Below are 27,976 nucleotides of genomic sequence, written 5' to 3' on the forward strand. Positions count from 1 at the left end.
GGACAAGAAGATTTTTGTTATAAAATACAGCCCTTTCCCAAATGTTTGCGTGTCAATTAAGGCAGCAGACAAACCCTTTTAAATGCGTGGCTTTTTTTCTTATGTAGCTAATTGTATCGTTAATTCATGATATTTAGTAATCCAAGCCTTCTCCAAGTCTTGGTCACAAAAAATCTGAGGATAAGTCCTTAAGAAATCTCTTGTACCTAAACGTGTTTGTCGACGAGAGTTGTTCAAATCGTACGTATCGCACTAATCATGATCGAATGATCTGCAAGTTCTACAACTAAGATATCAAAACAGCCCATTTACTTAATGAGCTGTTTGATGGTTTCATCCTTAATCGTGGAGTGCTGATTTTCAATTGGCCGGTCTAAAGCTTGATTGAGCTAAAAACGGATACCAATGTAAATAGCATGATGAGCAAGTTCCAAAAGAAGAGTCAGTCTAGACAATTACCATAAAGCACTGTTCAATGTCTTTTTATTTAGTTGTAGAATCATTATGGTGACTTGCTTAAAGATGGACTAAGCTCGAAACGAGCACCTCAACGAACCGAAGGAAACAGCATCTTGGCAGGTCTCCACGGGTAAAAGTTAAGGAGATTCACAAAATTTATTCAAGCTTTTAGGCCATTGGCTGACCCTTAGACTTGCCGCGCATAAATGAGTAGTTTCGTGAGTTAACCTGCTGTATCAAAAAGCACTCTACGGAGAAAGTCAATGTTTTCATCGTTAAATTAACGCCTACTTCTCTACTTATAACAACAAATACGCATTAGCTCGCAACATCTCAACACTGTTAATGTCAATAAATTTCGTAAACAAAAAACTTTTAAATGCTCCTGGCCGAGATTGTGCATGTTTTTTCGTGATAATCGAATGAACAATTATGGCAGATCATTATTGATTGAAACCTATAGTAAATGAAATTTGATGTCCCAAAAAATTTTACATCTTACCTGTAAAGCTGGGCTGAAGTCCTGTTTAAGGATGTTTTAGTAAATAAATAATGTTAAAAAGGTAGACAACTCGCTGCTTTGGAAATAAATGAGCCAGAAAGGAAAGACAATTTAATTTAGTTATTTTGTTTGATTTAAAATTCCGTTAACATATTTTCACAGATGTGCTGGAAACGACGAGCTCGCACCTAAGGTGAGTGTCGCAGAAATTTGAAGTTGTTATGAATTTTAGTTATTCTCGGTGAATCGAAGCTGCCGTTTATGTTCGAGACAACGCGAAACTTTGATTACGCAAAAACCAGTTTAATTGTTGACACATGCGAGGGTGCCCCGATTTTGATATATAATTCATAAGATATTAATTGGAGATTTAGCGACCAGAAAAACGTAACATTTTTGTTATTACCGTCCATTCGTACTTCAGGTCGTATCGTTCCTATCAACCTCGGTTCACTGGAGCTTAAGTTGTTAACAGGAGTGTAACGCATCGAATTCGTAAAGGCAGTCGTTCATAATCACTTACTTTCAAATATGTCGGCTGGGCGGTGCTGGATTTTCCTGATATCCTTAGCTTCCACTGTTACCGGCTTTACCGAAGTAAGAGCAGGTAAGACCTTTGTAGTGCTATAGATCGAAACAAATAAAAAGGAAGTTTTAAGACTACTAGGAAACTTTCTGTTTAGGACGATAACATCGTGTTTTGAGGCTGAAAATTGTACCTTATCTATGATGCTTCTAGATATTTTGTGTAGAGAAAAAGTGACTTATATAGATAACTAAATATAAATATTTATACCAAGTTTATGGCCGAAAATGTATGGTTCATTCCTTCGAATTTGCAGCTTATTGTTTTAAGTTGTGATCAATCAGTCTATTCCGGAAAACAAAGCTGAAATTCTAACAAATGAAAAATACTTCCTTCAAAAAGCCGATGAAAAAAGGAAAATTCCATGAGATTCAACCCTGTTCGAAAGATAATTGGCATTTTCATTTGTAAACGTTAGATAAATTCTAATCATGATATTTACATAATCCTTACGGTTCTATTTTAATATTACTTATCTACCTTCTAATCACCCAACAAAACATTTCAGGCAAGATTTAAATGAAAAGAAGAACTTTGATATTTGTATGTTTGTATCGCTTGTCTGTTTGGTGTGCACGCGTTCGTAACAGACTTCGAATGTCATCTGACAATTTTTTTCGAAACGGATCGGAGAAAAGGAAAGATATGAAGCCAGTTCCTTTAGCTTAAATGCTTCAAAGAGATAAACAAAGTTAATCCTTTTGAGGTTCTCTTTAAAAATTTGAATGTAAATTTGCGAGAGAACTTCTACCAAACGAAATGACAACAGTAGTTAATTGCTTTCAATTTTTAATGTTTACAGGAATTTTCCTTTAAACCAAGATTATTCTCAAACTAATCCTAGATTTTTTGTATCTATAAATGAATATATTTTTTGAATAGGTTTTCTAAAATTTTCAATGAAACCATATTTCCCACCTTGCAATGAACGAAAAAGTTATTGACAGGAAAACAAGTATTTAACAGTGAATTATCTGTATAAACCGCAAAAGGGATTTAACACCTTGTTCGAAAAGCTCGAACGCGCCAGATCCCTCGGTGGACGCCAAATTCAAAGACGTATTTTGGAAGTGTCATATATTTTTACTGAAAAAGAAGACGCTGTGCACGCAAGGCAAATATTTCTTGTCAAGCTTTCCCTCGAAAAGCATAGATTGAAAAAAATAAAAATTTTTTTATGAAAATTTCCTTCGTTTGAAAAAAGGACCAACCAGAAATTGAACACAGACATTTCCAATTAAAAAAAGCTTACAGCTGGCTAGTTTAGATTGTGTAAACGATTCTGGAAATTATCAAGGAAACTGAACAGGGTGTAACGGAAATTCTGCTTCGTTAAGATTTTCTCTTGTGACAGTCTCCCCACAAGTCTCACGTCATGGGAAACTCAGTAGAGTTGTACGGCTGAACCATCTAAAATATTTTGTATCAACTGAAGTACAGAATTAGCGAAGTACTTTTGTCTCCATGACAAGTATAGTTTCGTGTGTTGTGAAAAGGACTAAAAAAAACCAATTGTTTAAAAGACAAAAATTTTGTTAACTTTCTCATGAAAGGAAATTGCCTTTTGTCGATTTTTTTTATACATTAAAGGTCATTGCTTTATATAGAGAGTTGCATATAACATTCAAATAATCATACAAAATGACAAGTGGAAAGCTGTAAATGAATGAGTAAATGAAGCAATAAACAGAGCAGTTTGTAGGAATGCTTATTAATGATAATGATATTAAGCTCTGACGAAGGGCTAACGCTCGAAACGTCCGATCTGAAACTCTTTACGGTGGCTAACTTACGTTAACAACTCAGTTGATAATACTAAATTACCCTTTTATTCTCTCCCATTCACGCAGCACCACAGTTTCTTTGGAAACTTAAACCTTTGATAATTATAATGGCCGAGTTTTAAGTACTAAATAAGGAGAAGTCTTCATTGCATGAAAAATCAGTAAACTCGTCCTTCTCCCTTAAGATGTTTAGTACCAATTCATTGAAATCTAACTTGTAGAAATAGACCGAAGAATTGTCCGCTCAAAGTACGTCTGCGAAAATGACGTCATGCACTTGAACTGCTCACCTAAAGTTCTTCGGATTGAGGGTGCTGACTTTGGTGAATCATTGGATAGTATATGTACCAAAGGAGAAGTGTCAAGTCAGCGGTGTAAGCTATTAGAGGTGACTAACATATTGAAGCCCGCATGTGACAACAAGAAAAACTGTTGGATCACAGTATTGGACAACATATTTGGCGATCCTTGCAAAGGGGTGAACGTCTCTAAACAAAGGAGTTCATCTGCTTATCTCAACGTCTTGTTTGCTTGTGGTAAGCAAATTTCACCTTTGTCATTGCCATGGGTGGACCTAGAGCGGGAGATAGGGAGCCTTAGCTCTTCGTTTTTTGATAAGAAAATGATATTTTCAGCGTCATTGTGCAGTCGCATCATTTATTGTAGGCATAGGGCCAACATGACTCACTCCCCTTCATACATTTTCGTTGTTCTCTGTCCTTGATCAAAGGTAATTGCTTATTAACGTACGTCTTTGTGATTTAGATACCCCTTATTTCTATGATGTCTCGTTTAAAGACCTTTACCCTTTTTTGTTATCCTTCTACTCATGTTTTTCATTTATATTAGCTTCGATAACTCAGTTATAACCCTCTTATTCTAAAAATCCCCTTAGTAAAACCAGTGAGCAGTGGGAAGTCAACAACAAGTACAACCTTCATTTCAACTGCTGAGAACAATTCTATCATCGCCACTAACTCCACTGCCTCAATAACCTTCATTTCAACTGCTGGGAACAATTCTATCAACGCCACTAACTCCACTGCTCCACCGATGAAAAGTACCGCGACGGCTAACAACACTCAAACGCTGCCCTTAACAACAACAAAGCCAAACACGAAGTCAGACAAAGAAATACCTGTATTTGATCCAAGCATGTCAGTATATTTGGGAGCACTCTCAGGCTCTATGCATGTACCGAGTTTTTCTTCTTTGGGTTTACTTGCCTGGATTTCCATATTTGGTATAATCAACTCTTATTGCTGATACAAGTCAGACGTATTCAAACGTATTTAAACCCTCTTTCCCGCCGAAAAAATCATTAATGCAGATAATTTCAGACGTTTTTTGTCTCTCTAACAACTGATATGACGTGACAAAGAGAATGAGGGCGTTCACCCCATGTAAGAATTGATCAGCCAGGCTAAACAATTACATTTGAATTGGCCTTAATGTGAATAGTTTTCCCTGATTTTTACATAGGGCCAATAATTCCATCTTGCGAATATTTCTGACAAATCACTGAGATCTTTACGAATAGATCTCATCTAGCCAGCCTACGCCAACCAGTTGCAACCGGTGTTCAGCGCCTTTTGCATCGTCCTAAGGGTTTGTGGCGTGTGGAGAGCCGTTTGCTGGCCTTTTTCGAGTGTCGTTTCCTCTATACGTAATCTAGTCAACACTATAATTTACTCTAAACGCAGGTTGTCTCTCAGTTCGATGTGAATCATAGGCAAGAGGAGATACCTCGGCAATGGCTCATATCATGCTAAATAGTAGTTGTAATCAAAGGTAATTACGCTGAAGATGTAATTCAGAAATGCTTGCTTTCGTGCAAATGCAAAATTTTTCTAGTTCTAGACCTGCGATCGTTCTCAATTGCCAGCTATTGCTATGAGGTAGAGGGAAAACCTCAAGGATTTCAGGTAAAAGTAGGTAAATTTTTTTGGTATAATGATCCAGGATGGTAATAAAGGTTTGTAGAACACTGGAATCAAGACTCATATGTCATGTTTCAGCATTTTAAATCTAAACTTAAATTGTATCTCAATATTTAGTTGTATAGATTTTGATTTTTATTCTAATTTTGTTTACTTATTTATTTTATTTTAAGGAAGTTTTTACATAGGGTTAACCTCCAAACTTCCTTTTCTAGAAGTACCTTTTTTTTTTCTTAGTTTTTAATCTGTATATATAGTTTACCTCTAGAATAAATAAATAAAGTATATGTATGTATGTATGTTCCAAAGGGCAGGATATTGGACACTTCGATTACTTATATCATCATATATGAAGCATTTCTATTCTCATTTCTGATTATAGAACTACATTAAACTTTTAAAGATGGTATAATCAAGATCCTTCCCTTTCCGAAGTGTTTTCATTGTCAGAGGTCTCACGCCATTTAATACTAATGTAGAATAACAGTTTGATTGATAGCTGGAAGTGGCATTACTTTAGACTATGGTCCAGGCGTGAGAGACAAGTCGCCTCCAAAGTGGCGATTTGTGAACTATCAGAGAAAAAAATTCTTAAGACACGTCGTTGAAAGAATTTCCAAATGAGAAGGACAAGAAAGTGGCAAACGATTCGAGAGAATGCAACGCAATCATGGATGAGATACAGTTCCATTTTTTTTAATCAATCGTATCATGTAAGTATGTAAACCTTTTTAGAAGATGAGATTAGCTTTAATGTTTCAATTTCTTGTAGTGATTCGACCTCACGGAGCCGAGCTTGCGTCGCTGTATTGTAATATTATTTGATAAATTACGAGACCTAATAACTTTTCAGGGCACTACCCGTTACTTCGTGCTTATGTAACTACATCAGACTATAAAATAAAATAAAGGGGCTGTTTATTTGTAATTAGCATTGTCGTCTATAGCATATTTGAAAGTATTAGGTGTAAACGCCGAATATATGATGTCTTACAAAAATCAGAATGACATTCGACATCACCGTTAACTGACGCTACGAAACTCATAAGAACTGACTGTCTGCAGTGGCTTTTATAGTTTCAAGCTTCTCAAGAAATTAAAAAAACATGACTTGATCTGAGCTCTCAAGCACAATAACAATGTAGCATGATAAAATATTCACCGTGTAATTAGCACTGTTTGTTTCAGGAATATGAAGCAAATACATTCTTTCATTTCACAACTCTGCTATCATGCATTTTGACCAGTTTATCTGTTGCCATCAGCCTACCCTTCAACTGACGATGATGGCGGAATCCGATGATGACAAATGTTTTTCTGCCACATAAAGTTAGCTTGAACAAATTTTTCTTACACCAGGGCTTTTTTTATGCAAATATCTACACGGAAACAGCAGAAAAGGAAGTCCAAAATGCGGCTTTACTTCTGTATTCTAGCGGCCGAAAAATATGGGCGAATTGTGTGATCTCTGAAAGGGCGACGAATGTCTTGCTACATACATCCAGCGCAAAGGAGGTAAGCATCGTTCTCATTTTCTAACCTCACCACGAGCAACTCAAGCGTTGCCTGTGAAATTTGATTTAAGCATTTGGCGGGAAGGGACTTTGCCGTGACAATATGAGACATTGTATTCATTTTACGGGTTTATTTTGGTGCGTTTCACAAAACTTTACGCGTGGGAAAGAAGGGGACTGTTTAGGAAAAACTGAAGACGCCCTCATGCAATACGAAAGTAGTCTTCATGATGACTTTTCGGAGAGCTGGCCCGATTTCGATAAATAGCCAAAGCAAAATCAAGAAGAATCGTTTGTAGTAAGGAAATCGAGATTTTTTTCCCGAGCTCACCGAGCCCAAGTCTTGTTCCTTTTCTTTTTTCGGCATGTTTCGTCCTTTTGTCGAGGCAGAGGGCCACACGTCTCATGTGTGGGTATTTCGTGGGTTGTTAATCCCAACTGTCAAAATGTCACAAGGGCCACTGAAATAACTCAAGAATTCAATAAGATTCATCTCACAGTCAGCCACAGTCTAAACTTTGTAGAATCAAATATAAGTGCACATAATCAGGGCAGCAAAAAATACTCAACTCTCATTAGGAATTCTCTCTGCTGTCTGCCATAAAATACTTACGATTTCAATTAGGAGAATTGGTATTAGATCAACTTGTAGTCCCCTAATTGAGTTTTCTGATTTATTTTCCTCACTCGTCTGCTTGATTCTGTGTTGATGTTGTAAGGAGGAATTATATCTTGGTCACTCACGGGAGTTAAAGGGTTAATGGGGAATCGTATAAGGGAAACCTCCTACGAGGAAATTCCGATATTTTTTTTGGGTTGCTTCCCACAGGAGGGATGTGATGTAAGCACCACGGAGATCTTTGATTTAAACTTTACAGCGTTCTGTGCACATAAAATGCAAGACAAGGACTCTCTCAAGAGAGATTAGGGGATTCTTAAATTTTTTAAAGTATTTCTAACCATTAGATTTAGGTCTTTGATTTCAAGTAGTCTATTATATGCAGATATGGTAACACTTTTTCGGCATGCTTTGTTGAATCAAAACATCACTTGGAAAATAGTTATTTTGTTCATAAATAGGCAATAAAATAGCCTATTCCAGGCTTTTAGTTAGTAAAACGGAGTTTAATAGCAGACCGTGCAACAGTAGTAGCAGAGAGAAAACGTGGGAAGCTTGGGTCTGATCGCGTAGAGAACGTGACTGGACCCAAACTTCCCTCGTTTATTCACTTCTCCGCTATTATCCCTTTTCGTTTTACTGGTTGGACGCCCGGGGCAGGCAAAAAAACAAAACAAAAAAGAGATTCTTAACTGTTGATATTCTCTTGGACAAAAACAAACAAATTTGAGAAAAAAATACCAATAAGATTTTAATGAAGAAGATAACCAAAGGCGAAAATGGGGAAACTAAGGAAATTCTTCCAAAATATCCCGCTACTGTATTTATAAAAGGTGAAAATTTTAAATGGTGCATTTAAACAGTCAGAAGTTTCCCATTTGTTAGGATGCGCGTGAAATGCATCAAAACATGTTCTTAGCAGGACAACAAGCAAACAGAGACATGTGGAACTATTTATAGAAGACCGAGAAAAATTTCAAAAACAACTGAAACGGCAGTCAATCACAGTAACCACGAGATGAGGGTGATCTACCGAAAATAACCTTATCTTTCTCTTCTTTTTGTGAAACATTATTCAGTCTAAAAATAGCTTAAGAACAAGATAATGAGTTTAGTCTCTTGGGTTGAAAAAAAAATAAACAAGCTGATGTAACATCTGTTCTCTCACGTTTTTATTCATTGCATGAATGAAGTTCTTTGTGTACATCCTCAAGCGACACAGTGCGCCGTAACAATTTTGGTACTTTTCACACTCATAACTAATTTTATTTTTACGTCCAATCGCTTCAGGCATAACATGGACATGTCGCGCAGAAAACGTACCTTATATATCTATAGTAAGTTTTCGTGACATAGCTACTAAGAAGATCCCATTAAAGCCCCTTTTCATCCGCTTTCCCCCGATTTTCCGGAGTTTGGGCGTTTGAATCTCACAAAGTTTTATTTTACAGTATTTTACAGTATTGTAATGCAGCTTAAATCAAATCTTTCTTAATTTACCTCTTTGAGCTAAGAATGTTGCTTTAAATGGACCGTGTCAGGAAATTACGATCCGAAAAGAAGAGTGACTTTATTTCAATTCTCATCGGTGGAATTTCTGACCAATTTACCAAAGAGGGAAATGTGTAGATATCCTTTTAGTCAGGACTGAAGGGAAAGAAATGGTTATCGAATTACACTGACAACGATTTGAAGAATTCTTGTTCTTTAAAAGTGTAAAATCACTTGTTGTTTTATACAAAATTTTTAAGACAAAGTTTTTAATTAAATTCAGTTTCATCTGTACAAAGTTCAATTTTAATAAATAAGTTAAATAAATTCAGTTTCATCTGCACAGAACCAAAAATGTTTTTAAATTTACCCGTGAAGGGACAAACAATTCGCCGCAAAGCAAAAATATTCCTAATCCGATACAATACCTCATAAACCACACGTAGGCGTAGAGTAGATTCGAAAATCCCATTGTTTTGTGTTTTCAAACCAAAACATGGCTTGCTTTGATATTCTGCCAATGCGATCTGTTTTGTGGTATTACTGTTTACCTAGTCTTTTAATCCCTACAAACCACAATATTAAAAAACAACCAAAACAACCTGTGTAAACCAGTGCATCTATCAGCAGCAGGTATGTATGTAAGCTTGAGCGGCACATGTCACGACGTGGTCGGTCTACAGGTGTTAATAATTTGGTTGCACTTACTATAAAAATATAACAGAGATATTATGTTAGCTCTCATTGGTCAAAAATCTATTATTTATCGTACAAGTAAACCCACAGAAAAACTGAAAAAAAAATACTATGATTCTACATATACACGATAAGCCTCTTGGCATATTGAGAAAATTCTTCAAGCCTGGGAGTAATTTGTAAAATCTTACTCCGTAAACCGAGTGTGGCCTGGTGATGATAGAACTAGAACTGCTAGTTGAATTGTGTCATCGTTTCCATCTCACACTTATCCCTTGGAGATGAATCGCTTGATGCCTAACTTTTGAATTTTAATTCTCCAAATCCTAATAGTTTCCAAACGATTGTCTTCATTTCCATCGTATATGTGGTGTACGTTCTCTTCAAGTTGTTCACTTCATAGCGACATAACATCACTTGACAGGTTAACATAACTAGGTTGTTAAAATTTCGTATCGACCACAAGTAAAACACAAATGTCCTCCCATACTTTGTCAGTGCCTCATAAATCAACTTTTAAACCCCTGAGGGTGACTAGCATCCGATTTCTCCTAAAGTGGCGCTGCTGAATCACATTTCAAGGTCATGGGAAGAAAGACACTAATCTCTTTCGCTGAGGGTTATTGACAAACAGCTGTCACTCCCTTATCAGTACTACTGCATTCTATCGGTAATTAAAAAAAAAAACCGAAATATTCTTTATCTACTTGTTTATCAGTAAGATACACAAATTGGGAAAGAACTGATGAAACTTGATATAAAAAATTACAAATGATGGAAACAGAGGATATGATATCGATGTATTCAGAGATTATGTCCTACCGTGTCTCCATCTGCATTTAGGCTAAATACAGTCCTTTTTAATTTTTATCCTGTGCAAAATACTCAGTTATTAAGAATAACACTCTTAAAAACTTGGTCCTTTACTTCCGAGCGTAAAAATCATATTTAAATTTTCGCTTATATCTGGTTGATGATGTATTTTTGAAATACTGCTTTTCTTTACAAGTTTTGGACGAGAATTACAAAGTTCAAGAATAAGGCTTAGCAATTTGGGGAGGTAATTACCTTGCGCTAAATTTCTTTTTTCTTTGCTCCTCTCTGATTTCTTATTTCTTCATCTATGCTCTGAAAAATACTGAAAAATTATAATTTTTCATGTTTTAATACTTTTATCCTGTGTAAAAATTTGTTCAATAATGTTCACAAATTTTTCCTAAGATTGTATCACGAAAGTGGCACGTGCTTAAAGCGGAGCCTTTTCCGAGTGGTCTTCTGAAAATAATTTGCATGAAATAAATTTATATGAAATAAAATTGCCGCCGAAATAACATTGTTTTAGGAACTTATCACGTTTGTGCACTAGCAGTGTGCTGGCGAGAAAAATAAGACAACACGCACTTCCTAGCCAGGTTTGTTTCGAGTTCTATGGAAACATTTGATCAGTGAACTTTATGGCAGCCATCATCTACTCAGACTCTGTCTTTCTAATTTTGTTTTGTACTGGCTCAGTCACGACATCGACTTTAAAAATTTCACTCGAAGAGTCTTAATCGTGACCTCTGGAAAGACGACGACCTTGCTCAGTTTCACAAAAATAGATAAATAATATTGAATAGAGTAAAATAAATAATTAAAGAGGTGGTGGAATCTTCCTTGAAAGAAAGTTGCATAACTTTGACACCCAGCGCCCTCTATTCCTAAGAAAGTATGAAGAATATATTTCCTCGGCGAGTTCTTGGTAGAAGACGAAATACTTCCTCAGTTTCAAACAATAAACTCTGCCACAGAGAAGTACTTAATTACTGATTAGGGTTGCGTAACGAAGATTGTTACGTAATCATGCCTATCGGTAGTTTTATTTTCCTTTTTGCTTTTAAATAATAATGCAGATTAAGATTGTGCTTGTAATTATTGTGCCTTAAAAGTCTTTTTATCTTTGCCTTTTGTGCTTAAGTTAATTCACAGGAAATTTAACATCCCGGTTAGGAAAACTCCTCATGCGTAAACCGCTTTGTGTGAGTATTATGCTATTTTTTGCCCGAGAATTAATTCCATGTCAAAGCACCTTATCCCCTATTATCACTATCTATGACAATTTTCACTTCCTCATCCTTTGCTTTGAATTATTGAAAGGGCATGTCTAAGTGGACTTCCTACATACGGGATTATGACAAAACATTTCTTGAAATCTATTATTCAGCATTCCAGAGGCTAAGGAATAAAAATTAACTGTAAGAAATTTACAGGGGAACCTGATAAAGAGCCTAGACACTTTGAAACACAAGAGACCAAGTATGCAACCAACTGCATGCTTTTCAGTTTTATCGCGTTTAAACAACCTAGATGCCTTGAAACTGTGGAAATAAATTCACATGCACAGGTAATTGCGAATCCTTGGTATCTATTTGCCTCTCCGGAAAGTGGAAATTATCTACATACTAACGTTCCTGCATGCAATACGAGATTGTCTGTGGTGTCCCTTGCAGCTTATCTAACTTGACATTCGAGCTCCGTGGTACCCGTCTTTTTTTTCTTTTTTTTAATTTGTTTATTTATTTCTTGAATATAATTAAGAAAAAAAAAAAACAGAAAAAAGGTTCGAGATTGCGAAGCATTAAACTTCCAATACCTCCCACCACTTTTAAAATGCTGAATCCGGCAAATCAACTGTCAGGTGCCGCGCATGCGGGCCGACATCAATTAAACCGCTATTAATTACCACTGTCAACAAATCGCAAAGAGAAATGCAACCAGTCACACTTTGTCCGTCAGTGATACACAGCTACTGACCCAAATTCTAAGACACTAAAAGTTGTGGGGTCGCGACGCACGTGTCAAAACAAAACTCGCCATATTGTCTTCTTGGTCGATCAAAGCTTTGCTAGAACACGCAGTAGCAGTTAAGTAGCAGAACGAGGGGCGATGTGGAGCGTCTCGACACCGTTGTTCTTGTTTTTCTGCGGGGCAAGTTTCTTCGTCATAGGTAAGTTTAACCAGTGTTTACTTCGAGTTTATTCTTTTTAAGCGCGAGCCTTCGAAGTTGTGATAGTAAGTTTTATGTGGCCTGCTGACTATACTATCTGTGTCATCGACACCGGAATCGAAATTGAACAAACAAAAATATGCATAGCTTGTTCTACTTTTAAGGCGTCCAATTTAAACTCAATCTTGAGCTATTTATACCAAGACTCAGTCCTAAATCTTTCCTTAATACGAAGTTTATTTTTCATGGGTAATCTTGTTTGGAATTTAGAATTGTAACAGGGTTACCAGAAACCCACTATTCGTAATATTGGATTAAATCATACGGCAGCAATTCGTGTTTTTGAGTGGGAAAAATTTTGATTCTGTTTATTTAAGACAAAATTGCCTATTCAGCCTAACTATTTTCCAGATGTTGCGTCCATGTCCATGTTTGCATTTAAAGTTTAATTTCATTTTGATGTTCTAAACTGAGTACGACTATCTTTCATTGAACTCGAATGGCTGCGCAGAATTTCAAAATCCCTGAACTTTCGGCAAATCTTGGAGTATTTTTAACTTTCAAACTCAAACTGTCTCTAGAATATGCACTGTGCTCACGTTTTTCAAAGTTAGCAGGCATATTTATTTATTCTCCTTTACAGAATATAATTAAATATTTATTCGAACGCGTACAATAAGGAAACTGGCTGATAGTAACAGCCGCTCAGAGGGGCTGCCGCAAAGGTGCTGTGTATTTCAAAGAAGTCCTGAAGAGCGGACTTGATTAAGTTTATTCAGCTTCATGCATCGCTGGCTCGGGGTAAGATACTAGGTCATTAATTAAACTTTGGACCAAAAGAATTTTATTCAACTGGAGATTGTTATGCAGTGTTCAACTCATCGACCGCACCAGCTAAAAACAAATTTGATAAATATTCCGCTTAATTTATTTCCTCTAACAGTCTTCATGGGTTTTACAAAGTATTTTTAGCACCAGCGCTGTTTCGTAAACAAAATATGAGTTTAAACTGGATCACTTAGCCAAAGAATGGTGTATTGCAAATAAAGGGTCGTGTTTGTCAAGTTCCAGCGGGTTATAAGAAAAATAATACTTTACTGCACTGTGGGTTGCCTCAAATACTTCACCCAATGCTGTAACGACAGTTACGATACATCATAAGAAGCTTTTTCATTTTCTTATCAAGATAGGGCGGAGAGTTATCTTATCAGTCTGCGGCGGATCCTTTTGGCAGTTATTGGGCAGTAATTACTGCACAACAGCCAATCTTTGCAAAACATCTCTAATTGAAACAACTCTTTCACGCACGCATATTGGAATCTTTGATTCCATATCTGATTTCTGCCCATTCTTCAATCGAAAGTATTGTGGAGGGAATGAAGTGAAACGAACTTGACCGTAAAAGACGTTGAATGCTTGGTAACACAGCACTTGTGGCGATAGCTCAATGTGAAATACCAAGACTACACTTGCAATTAAATTTCTTTGTTTCCTCAAAAGATAATCTTTCGTCTTAAAATACTGATTACCCTTTCAATTAAGAATAATTCGCCTTTGATCTTGAAAGACAGCATTTGAAGAATTCATTTATCGAAAGACAAAGAGTAATTAAAACACTACCCGTCGTAAGGAGCTTAATTCATATGCAAATGCAAAAACCCCTTTTGAGTGAGTTACATAAACAAAGATATATTTCTGTTTGACTTTGGCACATCTTTCGCGTTCTTAAATGTCAGAAATCATTTTCACAGTGTTTATCACATATAAACATGTCACTCTTCCCAGGGAAATAACCATGTCTTGTCTTAACTAAGTGGTAAATAATTTGTAGATTGCGTGCTTTCGACATTTATCGTTAACTTTCAGGTAAAAAAATGTTGAGATAGATTATTGGCCGATAACCATGCTCCTACACGATTAGGAAGTCTTGAAAATTGTTGAAACGCGGTAAATTAACCATTACAGGAAGTTGCGCAACTCTGGCACCCAACTGCCTCCGATTGCTAGGAATTCTCCGGTAACTCGGCTGCAATAAAATAGTTTGCATACAAACATTTTGAAAAAACCTCCCACGAGTAATCGTCATATAATATAAGTCGAAGTAAAAAGAAAAGCCGCTTAAGTATTTCCATGAAGGAGCACTTCGTAGTTGCAAAGGAACGGTGAGAAAAAGCAAATGAAAATTTTATATGTTTCATGAAGGCAAGCCGATTCCCGAAAAAAATTAATTAAGTGCATTTAGTCTAATTCACAAAGATCTCTTTGCAGGTGCCTTTTTTCTTGTTGTAAAACATTTTTACGCTTTTACTTTTGTTAAACATGTTGAACATGGCGCTGAAAAAGCGTAGAATTGACATTCAAATATATTTGATGATATTGGCTGTCGGAAACCGCTAGTATGCAATTACTTTCTCGGTATCTCTTAATTTACCCCTTCTTGAATAATCAACCATACACTTAAATTTCCGTCCCTAGACTTTAATCACGTTACGTTTATTCGAGCTCCAGTTGTATACTATCGGATGCCTTTTCTAATACAATTGTTTTTTTAGAGGAGTTATTTACAGACAGCGTTTACGTTACAGTGTGAGGAATACTGATGAGACATTTTGGTCTCCTTTTCAATTGAGCAGCTTCAACAATTTGGAATGAGCCCAATGTATTTCTGATAACCTTTGGCCTTCATTGAGGGCGATGTAAGGAAACAGATGGCCAATTTAGCTTTCTCAAAAAAAAAAATAGTGATGAAACTAGCCGCCTGTTGTTAGAGTCAATTCCCCTTTTGTCTATCTACCAAACTTAGACCGGGAAATCGAACATTTCAAGGGCAAGGTTTGCAGAGCACTTGCGATCAGAGAGATTCTAAGAGAATTTCCAGTATCAACAATACCACTCAAGGTCGCATCAAAATGTTTTTCATGGCCTGATGACTCTTTCTTAGTCGGTTTTTTACGACTGTTACAAGATCAAAACGCAGAATGACTCAATCATGTTCAAGCCTCTTTGTGTAATCTGCATCGGTGTGTTTTAGACACCGAGAGATAGACAACAACTATGAAGTCGTCGACGAGCCTCGAATTACAGTCCATTTGTTTCTATGCGGAGCTTCTTTGTTTTCAACGCTAATTTTCTGCTTTTTGATCATTTCTGGGCATAAGAGGAATACATCCTCTCTGGATTTCTTTCTTTATAAATTTCTTTCTAACTGACCTGTCTGTGATATGTGATAAGGTGCAATGTCACTGAATCTATGCGTTTTAATTTTCGTGTGGTTACGTATAAAGCAGCATATTTCTTCAGAGCATATTTCTTGTAAAGCGGCTTAGTTCGTCTGATCATATCCCGTGTTTTAAAATTTTTATAACAGCTTTTTCCTAAAATGACAGTGAATTTTTTTTTAACCGCCCAGAGCTTTTGTTTACTTCACTACTGGCGAGACGACGCTATATATTTAGGGAAGAGAGATGGCAAATTTTCTTTTAGCTAAAGAGTAACTCTTAATTAAAATTTTATGTTATTTTGGTCTGCGGAGAAAACACTTTTTCGAACGTGATCAGTGGCTAGCCACGGGAGCTGTTGATGAAGCACAATTTCCCTTTTCTACTTTGAAAACTATGGAACATTGTCTCGACAAAAACAATAAGGGGACTCATTGATCCAATAAAAAATTACATCACGATAATACGGCAAAGGCCAAGGACGAATTGAGTATCCTCCATGGAAAACTACTCGGAGGGTGTTTTTTCATTAGTTTATGAAACAGCTGGTGCTCCTCAGTTACTCGGGTTTGCAATCAGTTACATTACGTAACCAAATCAACTTTAGAAAAACTTAATAATGTCATTTCTGTGCGGTGCACGAGATTATCACATTATTCCTAGCTCATTATGACTATATGAGAGAGTGAGCTGTAAATTTGGGCGCAAACCTTGGGCGAAATAATCGATTAATAAATTTAAATTTTCTGACTGTATTGACATAATTATCATTGATCAATAAGTTTGGTCGGTAGATTAAGAGAGGGTAGTGAATTGGGTTAATGGTACAGTATCAGTCTGTTGAGAACTAAAGTAGAAACTCTTTATCAACTGCTCAACTTAACGTTTGGTTTAGTCTCCTCTAGGCCGCATTTTTGTGTCTGATTAGCTGTCGCTTTAGTAATAGTTCAGAGCCTATCAACCTTAAAAATTGTACTTGAAACCAAGTACAATCTTAAGACTTCTTTGTATATGTAGGCGTCATTTATATGCAGAGAGCTATTCGAATTTATTCAACTCATGTGTCGCCTTCAGTTCCAACGCGCCGATAGGAGCAATAGAAACGACAACTGTATGAATTCAAAATTAAGCAAAGTTTTTCCCCATTGCATTCAAAACTACTGAAATGTATCATGTTTAATTGAAAACGCAACTGACTTACGCTTATAATTAAGATTTTGCAAATGGGTAATAATCTCAAAACTTTATTAGATTGAAGGTGCTATAAGGTGACAGTTGTTCAATATAAGGTTCTATAAGGTGACAATTGTTTTTCCCCGTTGCGTTTAAAACTAAAATGTATCATGTTTTACTGGAGCACTTGATTGAAAACGCAACTGACTTACTCATATAATTAAGATTTTGCAAATGGGTTATAATCTCAAAACTTTATTAGATTGAAGGTGCTATAAGGTGACAGTTGTTCAATATAAGGTTCTATAAGGTGACAATTCTTTTTCCCCGTTGCGTTTAAAACTAAAATGTATCATGTTTTACTGAAGCACTTGATTGAAAACGCAACTGACTTACGCATATAATTAAGATTTTGCAAGTGGGTAATAATCTCAAAACTTTATTAGATTGAAGGTGCTATAAGGTGACAACTGTTCAGAAAATTAACCACGCCCATATTGTTTTGTTTTGTCGATGCCTTAGCGGCGAACGAGGCCATATCGTTACTAGTGGGAGATTTTAGGTTTAGGTTATCTGTCACAAACAAAAGCGTGGAAATTGAGGGGAGTGTCTGGTCCTGAATTGACAAAAAAAAAAATGATAATAAATCAATTAGAGGTTGGCCTGTGTATAGCCAGAGTTGATATCACAAGTATCTCCTTATTTGCTTGCCTCAATCATTTTTCTCTGCATATCACTCATGTTATTTCACCACATTGTAACTTTTTACCCACCCTTGAGTGGGAAAAATTTTTGTTCACAAGTAATTCTTTCACCTAAGGTACCTGTGCTGTGAAGTCAAGATTTGCGTGCGAGGGTGAGAAGTTACGCTTGCGCTGTGAAAGTGACTACGTCCTTCGTGTATTCAATGCCAAATATGGTCGTTTAGAGCCTGGGAGTTCAATATGTCCACACGAGAATATCACTGACTTTAACTGTCAGGCGGAAGGTGTGCTATTGAAAGTTATGGCAATGTGTACCAATAGAAGAAGGTGTATCATAAAAGCGGACAGTTCTTTTTTTCGAGATCCTTGTCCTGGCACATACAAGTATCTGGAGGTTATTTATGGATGTGGTAAGTCCATCGTGAGTTGTTTTTGTTTTTGTTTTTGTTTTTGCTTTTTTTCCGCTTCATGTATCATTTTTTCTGTTATTCGGGAAGCTACTCTTCGAAAGGTGTCAGGGAAGGCTGAGGTGTCGGGGGAACAGCAGTGAATTTTAATTCATGCTGTTACACAAGTTTTTTATCAACTTGAAATAAGAACGCCCTTCACCTTGAGTCTGAGCCCGACTTAGAGCGAAAAATGGAAAAGGGAAATTGGTATTTGTACCTCCACACTTTCCATTGGATTGTTAATAAATGCCTTCATTGCTCATATCGAATAGTGGCATAGATTGTAATCTTAGCGACAGCTATAATCAATCCTTCAACTACCAAAGGTGTGCTAAATGAATCGTTTCCGGTAGTCCCCAAAAGAGCACTTCTCGGTGACAAGGCCAAACCAAGTTGATGAAAACTTTTAGCTGTCAACACAAACCCTGTTTTAACCTATACTTCAACATCTTCAATATTCCTATACAGTTCCTGGCGATAATTGGACTCCGACACCAACGTCGAAAAAGTCAAAGACGAAACCTCGTTTTAACAGAACGACTCTAGTAACCATGAAATCGCCAATAACAAAAAGACCTAGTCTAAAGAGTTCAACGGACAGCACAACTGGTAAAAATAGTTCGATAAACAACATCAGCGGAACGAATCAATCTAACACAAAAAGAGAATTTTTACCAACGAGAAAATCTACCACCCTTAGCTTCCTATCCACTTGGACCACGAAGAAAAAAAAGTCACTTCCAAAAGCTCCAGATTCAAAAGCCTCAGGCAGGGAAGGTGAGGAAGGCGTGATTTTTGTCCTGCTGAGATCTGTGTACGTCACATACAGGTTCATTTCAGGTACGACACATTAAACTCAGACACGAACGTTGTATTCACGCTAATGAGGGCGGTCGCATGCACGCAAATTCATCTGGGGAAGTCATATGATGAAGTTAATATACGAATCCTCCAGCTCAACAAAATTGTGTTTGGGAGAAAAATATTTTCCCAGAAACACACATCTAAGGGATGTTCGTTCTGCTGAATACTACATCGGCAACAACTCTGAGCTATGGACAAGAGAAAATAATGAGCCCTTATTTCCTCTTGGCTATGGTGTATAAAAGAACGCTTCTGTGTGTATCCAGAAGACAATCCATGTTATGCTCTTCATGATACCAAAAATTTTGGTTGGTTAGATACCGCCTGTGCATGCAGCAAAAAGTGGATTTGGTGTTAGAGCAAGTGGCATTACCGGGGTAGATGAATCAGTAGATTGATCGATCAAATCTTAACTAAAATAGACAAAAAAAAATTTGAAAAAAAGAAAAAACCAGAGAGAAATCTAAATTACAGTATAACAACTGTAATCGTAATGCTAACCAAGTCTTGTACCTTTCCAAGTCTAATTAAACGAAGGAGAAATCTGAATTAAGGTGACTTTACATAACCTTGTCTACTGTGCCACACCCAGTGTCTGAGATAACTTTATGATCACGAAGAAACCATGAGCAAAATCTTACCCTCCAAAAAAAAAAAAGCGTGAAGGGCATTTCAACAACAAATAATAAAATTGAAAAACACTTGCCTAGTAGCAAGATAAAAAAAAGCAATTGTCCGACCGATTCCTCTGTTTTTTACTATGACAGATATGACTCCACAACTTTGAACCATTTGGCTTTTTCCTGAAGGTTTCTTGTGTAACTGAACCTGTAAATGAACCTGTTATTACAATCATATATTTAACTTTTAAAGCTGATGGGTAACTTAACCTCTTAGAGTTGAATAGACGCCTCTTAATTTTATTATTTTAGCTAAATGAGATAACTTCAAGACTAAGACTTAACTTAGGATCATAACACGAAGGCATTATGAGCTTATTATGAAGAATATTCAAACATCATCTTTTTTTGAAAATATGAATTACTCAGTCGAGAGCATTAAGTGAGGCTCAAGCATCAGAGATTTGTTAACGATACCACGATCGATATCTGATAATCCTCCATAATATCATGCAAGATAACATTCAACAAATATAAGCAATGAATAAAGGGCTAAGTTTTTAAAGAAATTGTGATGCTGTGTCAATGGGAAGGGGGGGAAGGGGGGGGGTGGGTATTAGAAGATAATTTGGTTCTATATCAACTGAGTTGATAATGTAAATTGGCCACCGTAAAGAGTTTCTTAAGCTGACGTATCAAGTGTTAGCCCTTCGTTAGAGCGAGTGTGATATATATTCAGCCCATTTTATGAGAGTTTAGAGTTTTTGCTGGTTATTAGGGAGTGACCATCTAATCTAAAGACAGAGCAACATGCATCCATGTTGGTCACTCGTAATCTTGATCCGTTTCGTTCCACACTCATGACGAAACGGGTTACAACTTCATGATTATTTTCTTTTCCTTAAAGTATATGTACATAGTATTAGCTTATCACTTTGTTGGTAAAAGGAACACGATACCTAGCTTCTTTATTTATTAAATGTCAAATTTAACCGTTGCTTTCAGAACAATCACGCGATACACTGGTCGTATTCTTGTCGGGAGTGGCTGGTGCCACTGTTTTCTTGCTTTTGTTTCTGTTAGCAATTCATCTTTGCAAGAAAAAATTAAGGAAGAGAAAATTTTCCATGGTTAAAAGAGAAGACGAAGATGAAGTGAACAAAATAAAGAGTGTGACTATAGAACTGCAAGGAAATGGTGACGAAACCAAAGAAATAAACGTCAACCCAGGAGATATCATTATCATTGATCACAATGACGATGATCGAGCAGGAAGCGAGGATCTTGGTTATCTATCGGAAATAGTTCGATTTTATAACAGTCAGAACATCGGCAGCGACGACCAGATATCGATTAGAAAGCAATTTTCCGCTTGTGACAGTCCCTCAGTTATTTCGACCGAGGCAAGTGAAAGTAGAGACAGCAAATATGGTTCAGTTGGAATGAAGCACTGCACTTGCCAACATGAGTCCTTATTGCGCCCCTCTTCCCCACTTGGTATTATATAATACGCGAAAAGGCTCAAGCAGCAACTGTAGACGAGTTATCCGTGGCTTCACTGTTGTGATCAAAAATTTATGTCATAAAGGATGCGAGAAACAAGACTAGTTGAAAATGCAAGATGAGAGAGCTATGCTTTCTAAGCGGCCGCGCCAGATCTACTCAAGATTTGATATCTGATATAAGCATGCCTGGTCAGTGAGTAACTGCTATGGTATTGCATTGATGAGGTGCTGAGAATTGACATTCTCCCCACTAAACATTTTAGGTTGGTAAAAAGTAGCACCGTAATGAAAAAGATAAGAGATTCTCAATGACCTTGCACCATCCACCGTCTTGTCCTTCCCGTTGCGATTTTTTTGTTTCTTCTGTTTTTACACTTAAGGTAATGGATACCTTTGGTTTAAAAAGAGGGACTTTTATGATAACTAAGAATTTCTATTGAGTTCGTTTATTTTAGTAAATTTTATTTTATGGGCAGGCCTGAACTAGACTTAATCAATCAACATTTAACACAAATCTAACTTATCGGAAAATTTTAACCAACTGAATACTGAAGAGGTGAAACACCTTCAAGTTAACTATTTTGAATAATACATTACTACTGCACCTTCTTGAACATTCGAAAAAGTAATTAGAATGGCTGTGTCATTCATTTAGCGAAGCATGACGTTGAAACTTAGCTAATGTATTACTTGAACTTTGGAGTTTAGCGGCATCACAGGGCAACTAAAACAAAGGAGAAAATTTAAAATGGCGCGAGCAATCAAAAAAAGCCAACTTGAAACCACTTCTGGTAAGAGAGTGCAAAGGACGTGCTCGAATAATTTCAGGACATGGCCAATGTATTTTTACCTTTCTGACTTGTTGTGAGCTATGTTTGAGAATAATCAGTCCTAGTTTCGGTTGAGTTTTGCAATACTTTATTCTGATTGACTCTACACATATCTTCAAGTAACATCAGTAAGTGAAAATACTGTAAATATCCATGTTATTTTTGTAACGAGTGACACTTATTTTTCTGTAAATAAATTGAAACAACATCTGAACTAGCCTCTCCTTCTAATTTAGGATGAGGAAAAGCGATTCTCAAACGAAATTACTAACGATAGCGTAGAATCTTTCTAGAACTTGTGTTTCTGGCTAAAAAGAAAGCTTATAGCGCGATAGATGGAAATATGAATATATCTAACAAGCGTCATTTTCCCCGAAAACACTTTTATAGGAGGTCAGTTTGATATATGTAAAAGCCCACTGAAAATCCCAAATTATTTAGTGGGAGACTCTACTAGCTGAATATTTGTATGCGGTCATTAAAACAATCAGTCAGTACAATCTTGTTATCACGGAGAACGGCTGAAGAGGTTGGTCTCTTTAATTTTCCCATCTTATGTCCCTTTCCCCCAAATTTTGAGACAAGTGTGCCATTTAATTTGATTATCTGAACTCTGTGATTTAATGAATCACAAACCATCAGTTCTCCGGGTTTGTAAACTGAGACATAAGATGGTTCATTGAACTCCCCATCCCCCTGTCCTTTTTTTCCGATTTTGTACTGAAATTGCCCTTTTCTATCAAATACTACGATGCAATGCTCAGAAATGTCTGATATTAAAAATAGATGTCATGCTGAACACAATTGAGTGGTTTTGTTAGACAAAATTTTTCACCTATTTTCTTTAAACAAGAACCAGTATTAGAAAAGAATTTGACCAATTTATTGCCTGAATCAGCAACAATGATATTACCTACGCTGTCCACAAACAAGCCGTGTGGATACTTGAGCTGGTGATCAAGACTTCCTTCTCCTCCAAATTGGCTGAGGTACTTCCCACGGTCACAAAGCAATTGAATGCGATGGTTAAAAGTGTCTGCTACTAAAATGTTCCCACTATTATCAAATGCTATACCAGTAGGATAGCAAAATTCTCCTTTCTGATGGCCCTCTCTTCCAAAAGAGCGCAAATATGTCCCATTGCAGCTGAATACCTGAACTCTGTTCGCATTGCTTTCCGTCACTGCTATTTCATTACGGGCGCTCACTGCAATGCCCCAAGGCTTGCTAAGGCTTCCAGCATTCATCCTTTGTTCTCCAAATGTTGACAATGGGACGAAGCTTCTTGGTTTGACAACAACAGCAAAAGGACTCCCACAAACGTGCTCTTCATTTATAGTTACTGAGATTTCGTGCTTTCCTGTTTCCGTAAAGAAATGAGTGACGAAGTAGGTACCGTCTCTATTATCTTGGACTTGCGCCGTCGTGACACTATCATGGCCATCCCAATTTGTAACTCTTACGCTTATCTCGTCATGCTCTGTGTAACACTTTTCGCCTTCAGCATTTTTCGTAGTCAAAACAGAGCGAGCCTCCAATCCAACAATCGCCTCCCTCATTCCTTTAACATCGGCACTTGATTTACTATATGAAGTGAGAGTGAGGAACGCTTTCATTGAACCAATTCCATGAGCCTGTAATGCCTTCATTGATGCGTCATTTTGTTTTAGAATTAGGTGACAATTTTTTCTTAGGTCACTGCAGTTTCCAATTTCAGGTGCACTGACATGTAGAGATTTTTCTAATTTGGATTTGTACCGTAAAAGCTCGGCCCTGGTACTTCCTTTCACAAATTCTTCAATTTCTTCAATTTCTTTCTCCATTGATTGTACTTGTTTTTCCAAACAGATTTGCTGATTTTTAAAGAAATCGAGTATTTCTTCGGCTTGCTTATCCACGTCCTCAAACATTTCTCGCATCTTCGCTTCAATGACCGCGATAATATTATCTGCTAACGAGCGTGCGTCGCGCTTCACGTTTGACACTTTATTTTGTAATTCAGTGCATTTGACTTGTAGTTCATTTATTTGACCATGCTTTTTTTCAATTAATTTCCGTTTAGAATTAATCAAAGAGATAATTTCTGCTCTTTTTTCAGTTAGAACGTCTTCCAAGAGCATCTTTGTGTGACGGTTGTGGACTGTCACGACGCAAATGTTGCAAATGGCCCTTTCACAATCCCCGCAAAAGAATCTCAATTCCTCTTTTTCGTGGTCCTTCTTGGAGCAAAATTCAAGTTTCACGGGTCGTTTTGAGATCTCTTCGAAGTCATGATCTCGAAAATCGTTTACAAGTAGAACACGATGTCCTTTGTTATTTCGGATAGTACTATGAGCAATGACACACTCCTCACACCAGAAGATACAACAGTGAAAGCAATAGAAACACTGAGAGCTCTTCTCGTCACAATTTCCACATTTCACTTCCGATGTGTTGTGCTCTTTAATAGCCAAAACGTTGAGCATGTTGCTGACACGAATGTTTGATGGAAAGTCGCTCAGATTTCCTCTGCTTGGGACAGAAAATTCCAGACGGCATTCTGGACATGTAATGCTGTCGCAATCGTTACTTTGCCGTTGAATATCGTTCAAGCATTGAAGACAGAAACAGTGTAAACATGGCAGTTGCTTCGGATCAGTATATGTGTTCGTACACACAGAACAGCGCAAATCTTCTTGCAGTTTTTTTACATCCATGATTTTCGTCGAATGTATGAATCTTACGTTTTGAGTCAGTGATCGAATATGCAAATGTTTCGTGTTTATGTCTAGCCAAAAGATTCGACCAATCACGAAGTGTTGTAAAGGATGACGCTCAGCTTCTAAGAAAACACATAAAAATAGCTAAGAATTCTGAGAAACTGACTGTACCAAAAGCTGCCACACTCTGTTTCATACCGAATTTTTGGAAATTTTTGTCATTTTTGTGTGGCTTACACAACATGTGTAGCAACATTATGGCACCATCGTTTTTTTATTTATTTATTTGTACACGAGAGTCGAGCGCCTATCACGTGGTCTAGTAACGTAGTATTGTACGGCGCACTAACGCGCACTAATCTGAGTTAGCCATCTTGATTGTAAGCGTGGTCGCGAGTAATTTTTTTCAGGTGATCGTATCACGAGTTAGTTCCCCTCACACAAGCCAACACATTCAGACCCGGCTTGTGTTATAAGTGCAGCTTGTGCTAGAGCTTCTACGTTCTTAAAAGACAATATTTAACAGCTCGAATCTTCGGTACGGGTTGTACCACACTGAAAGGAGTTATTGCACTCTCACAAGCCAACAACTATCGGCTTGATCTATCGGTGCGGGTTGCACCACTGAGTGTCTGAAAGTGTTTTAAAGTGTCTGAAGCCACCTGAAAGTGCCAGAAAGTGAAATAAGTTGTATTGCAGTTGCTTTCTCCTTGCACTGTTGAGAATTCACGGAGGCATATCTCAAAACAAAGTAAGTAATCTCGATTGAACAATACCGGTCAAGTATTGGCTCTCGTGACAATTTCGTGTAAACCAAGGATATCTTATCACGTGTTAATGATCATTGTTGGAGTTTAATGGTTGTGATGTTCTATTTAAATGTATTTTACTTGCCAGTATTGAAACAAGTTGTTGGACAACACAAAATGTGGAATGATGTGATGTTTTGGTTTTCAAAAATGATTTTCTACAATGCCTATATTCCATTGCTTTCAAGGCATTCAAATGATGTAGAGGAAAATCCAGGCCCTACAATATTTGATGTCATCGATCCAACAAGAACAATATGTGCTGACTACAGTCAAGGAAATGAAGCTCTCTTTGGTGAAAATGCTGGTAAGCAATGTCTAGCCATGTCACTTACTGCTACTATTTATCATCACATAGAGGATATCAATTTGTGGACTTAGTCCATTTTGGATAATATTCTTACCATTAGAAATAATTTGTATGCTTCTATTAGACGTTCTGTCCAGACAAATGATTATTTGCTTTTAACTGATGTTTCATACATTGTTTCAATTTACAATAATGTATACACACTGGAATATAGTGAGTCCTTAACAGGAAGTTTGTTCATGACATCAAATAATGGGCCATACATGTCTCTTCAAAATTCTCTGACAGAAGTGTTTTCAAATTGTCAACTTAACTACAGTTGTTGTTTGTTAACGATTGGAATAAATAGTACTATTGCAGTGATTAAGAATTCAGAACAAAGCTTTAAAATTTTTTATGCTCATTCCAGGGATTTGCATGGGATGCCCCACTCATTAAGGAAATTTACTTTGCTTACCATTGAAGGAATTGAAAACCTTGTATCATATTTGAACATTTCCTGCTTACAAATAGGGTTTGTTCCTTTTGAAATTAAAGGTGTCTTTGTCAGAGATAATGAACTTCATTTACAAAATGTTCGTGAGAGTCCAAAAATTGAACATTTGCCTTTCAGAAATAAAAGAACCCAAACACAACATATGAAAAGGAAGCAAAAGTCTTTAACTGAAACGCCAGAAGAAAAAGAAAAACAATTGATTGCTAGACATGAATATGAGAAACAAGGAAGGGTAAATGGAAGTGAGGAATCTAGGGACAAGAGGCTGGCCCAGCAGCTTCTGAACAGGGAAAAGAAACGTGCAAATGAATCTTCTGAATCAAGAAAAAAGAGGCTGGCAACCCAATCTCAGTATCAAAGACAAAAATTGCAAATGAATCAGCAGAATGTAGAGAGAAGAGACTGTTAAACCAACGCCAATATCAGAATGAAACTAGATGCATAATTGTGTTCACCTAGGTTTTCTGTTGGAAATAAACTTTGTTTTTTGTGCTTGCATTTGTTTTTATGCAATTATTGGTTTATCCTGTAACTGTTTTCGTGTGGTTTACACAAAGTGTAACCCAAGCTATGTCATGATCCAAGATACTTATTCCTTGCTGGATTTGTCACGGTGAAAAGAGTGCTTGTCACGTGGGTTACTATTGTTGAAGATAGGTTCCAGTCTATGCTCGGCTAAGTTACCTAAGCTTCAAAGCTTCAGAAAGCGACCCATTTTGCAATGGTGGCTGTAACACGCTGTCAAAGATTGTTTTTTTATCTAGTTTTTCATTCATCTTTGTTGCTTAGATTTCACACGCCAGCTTTCTTACAGTCAGCTTGTCTTCTAAGTGCAGATTACAGCATGGAGTTGTGCTCTCACAGGCCAACATTTCATGGTCTGGACCTTTAGTGCAGGTCGCGCCACCTTGAAACTTAGGAGTCATTATTGACTCTCTGTGTGGTCAAATTTCATGTAAGTCATTTACTGGAACATTTTTAATCCTGAATTTCTGTCTATACCATATGCTCAGTAAGAAAATTACTTAACCAGTCTTTTTAGCACATGCAAAGATAAAATTTTGGTCAAACTGCAGAATACCCTGCCACCCATGTCATTACATGTCATTGAATACAAATAGAATAAACCATTTTTAGCCAGTAGTGAAAATAGGACTTTTTTGTTGCCATTAGAAAATCAAACACACTGGAAATTCAATTTGACAGCCTCTTTAAATGAAATTATACTTTCATAGCTAAACCAATAAAAGTCACAAACATCTAACGCCTAAGCTGAAACTGCAGTTTGTTGTTAACATGGTGCTAAATGTCTATTGTGATTGTTTCCAAACTTTGGGGAGTAATCCATTGAAACTCAGTAACAAAGTGGTTTTGCTTTTATTAAAATATGAATAGGAGCCTAGTGCTTTAATGTTAATTGAAATGTGATTAGTGTTATGTTTTCCAAGTTATGGTCAGAATTATTCAGACCTTAACATTTCATGACTTCCTTCAAGCTTGGCAGTCTTCTAGATTCTCTTCATAATGGTTCAGATAAGCATTGGAATCTATACTTGGTGGCAATACATGTGTATTAGGCCTTTATTTGGTAGACTACAACTCCTTTTCAGTTACTTGTTTGGCTTGGTGAATTCATCACAATACTGATATACATGAAAAATTACACTTTTTTGATTGGCTGAAAATAGCTAGGTGCCTTTTTCATTATCATTAGTGAAAAAG

General features: G+C 36.8%; 2 protein-coding genes and 1 pseudogene across 3 annotated transcripts; 2 read left to right on the plus strand and 1 right to left on the minus strand.

Moving 5' to 3' along the window:
* Positions 1 to 1,028: 1,028 nt before the first annotated feature.
* LOC131769511 (latrophilin-like protein 1) lies at positions 1,029 to 6,179 on the plus strand. The gene is made up of 4 exons (XM_059085236.2): positions 1,029 to 1,154; positions 1,386 to 1,568; positions 3,553 to 3,867; positions 4,227 to 6,179. The coding sequence occupies exons 2-4, from the start codon at positions 1,493 to 1,495 to the stop codon at positions 4,595 to 4,597; spliced, it is 762 nt and encodes a 253-aa protein (XP_058941219.2). The 5' UTR covers positions 1,029 to 1,154; positions 1,386 to 1,492; the 3' UTR covers positions 4,598 to 6,179.
* A 6,154-nt stretch (positions 6,180 to 12,333) lies between these two features.
* On the plus strand, positions 12,334 to 22,147 carry LOC131769516 (uncharacterized). Of its 2 annotated transcripts, none has more exons than XM_059085244.2 (4): positions 12,334 to 12,577; positions 17,789 to 18,082; positions 18,590 to 18,961; positions 20,611 to 22,147. In XM_059085244.2, the coding sequence occupies exons 1-4, from the start codon at positions 12,517 to 12,519 to the stop codon at positions 21,111 to 21,113; spliced, it is 1,230 nt and encodes a 409-aa protein (XP_058941227.2). In that variant the 5' UTR covers positions 12,334 to 12,516; the 3' UTR covers positions 21,114 to 22,147. The 2 variants fall into 2 exon arrangements, with proteins under 2 accessions (XP_058941227.2, XP_058941228.2); XM_059085245.2 differs by having other exon boundaries at positions 18,590 to 18,898; positions 20,611 to 22,143.
* Positions 22,148 to 22,393: 246 nt separating this feature from the next.
* On the minus strand, positions 22,394 to 25,037 carry LOC131769515 (E3 ubiquitin-protein ligase TRIM71-like; annotated as a pseudogene).
* Between the last annotated feature and the right edge of the window lie 2,939 nt (positions 25,038 to 27,976).

This window comes from Pocillopora verrucosa, chromosome 9 (assembly GCF_036669915.1).
Source record: "Pocillopora verrucosa isolate sample1 chromosome 9, ASM3666991v2, whole genome shotgun sequence".
NCBI classification, from domain to species: Eukaryota; Metazoa; Cnidaria; class Anthozoa; order Scleractinia; family Pocilloporidae; genus Pocillopora; species Pocillopora verrucosa.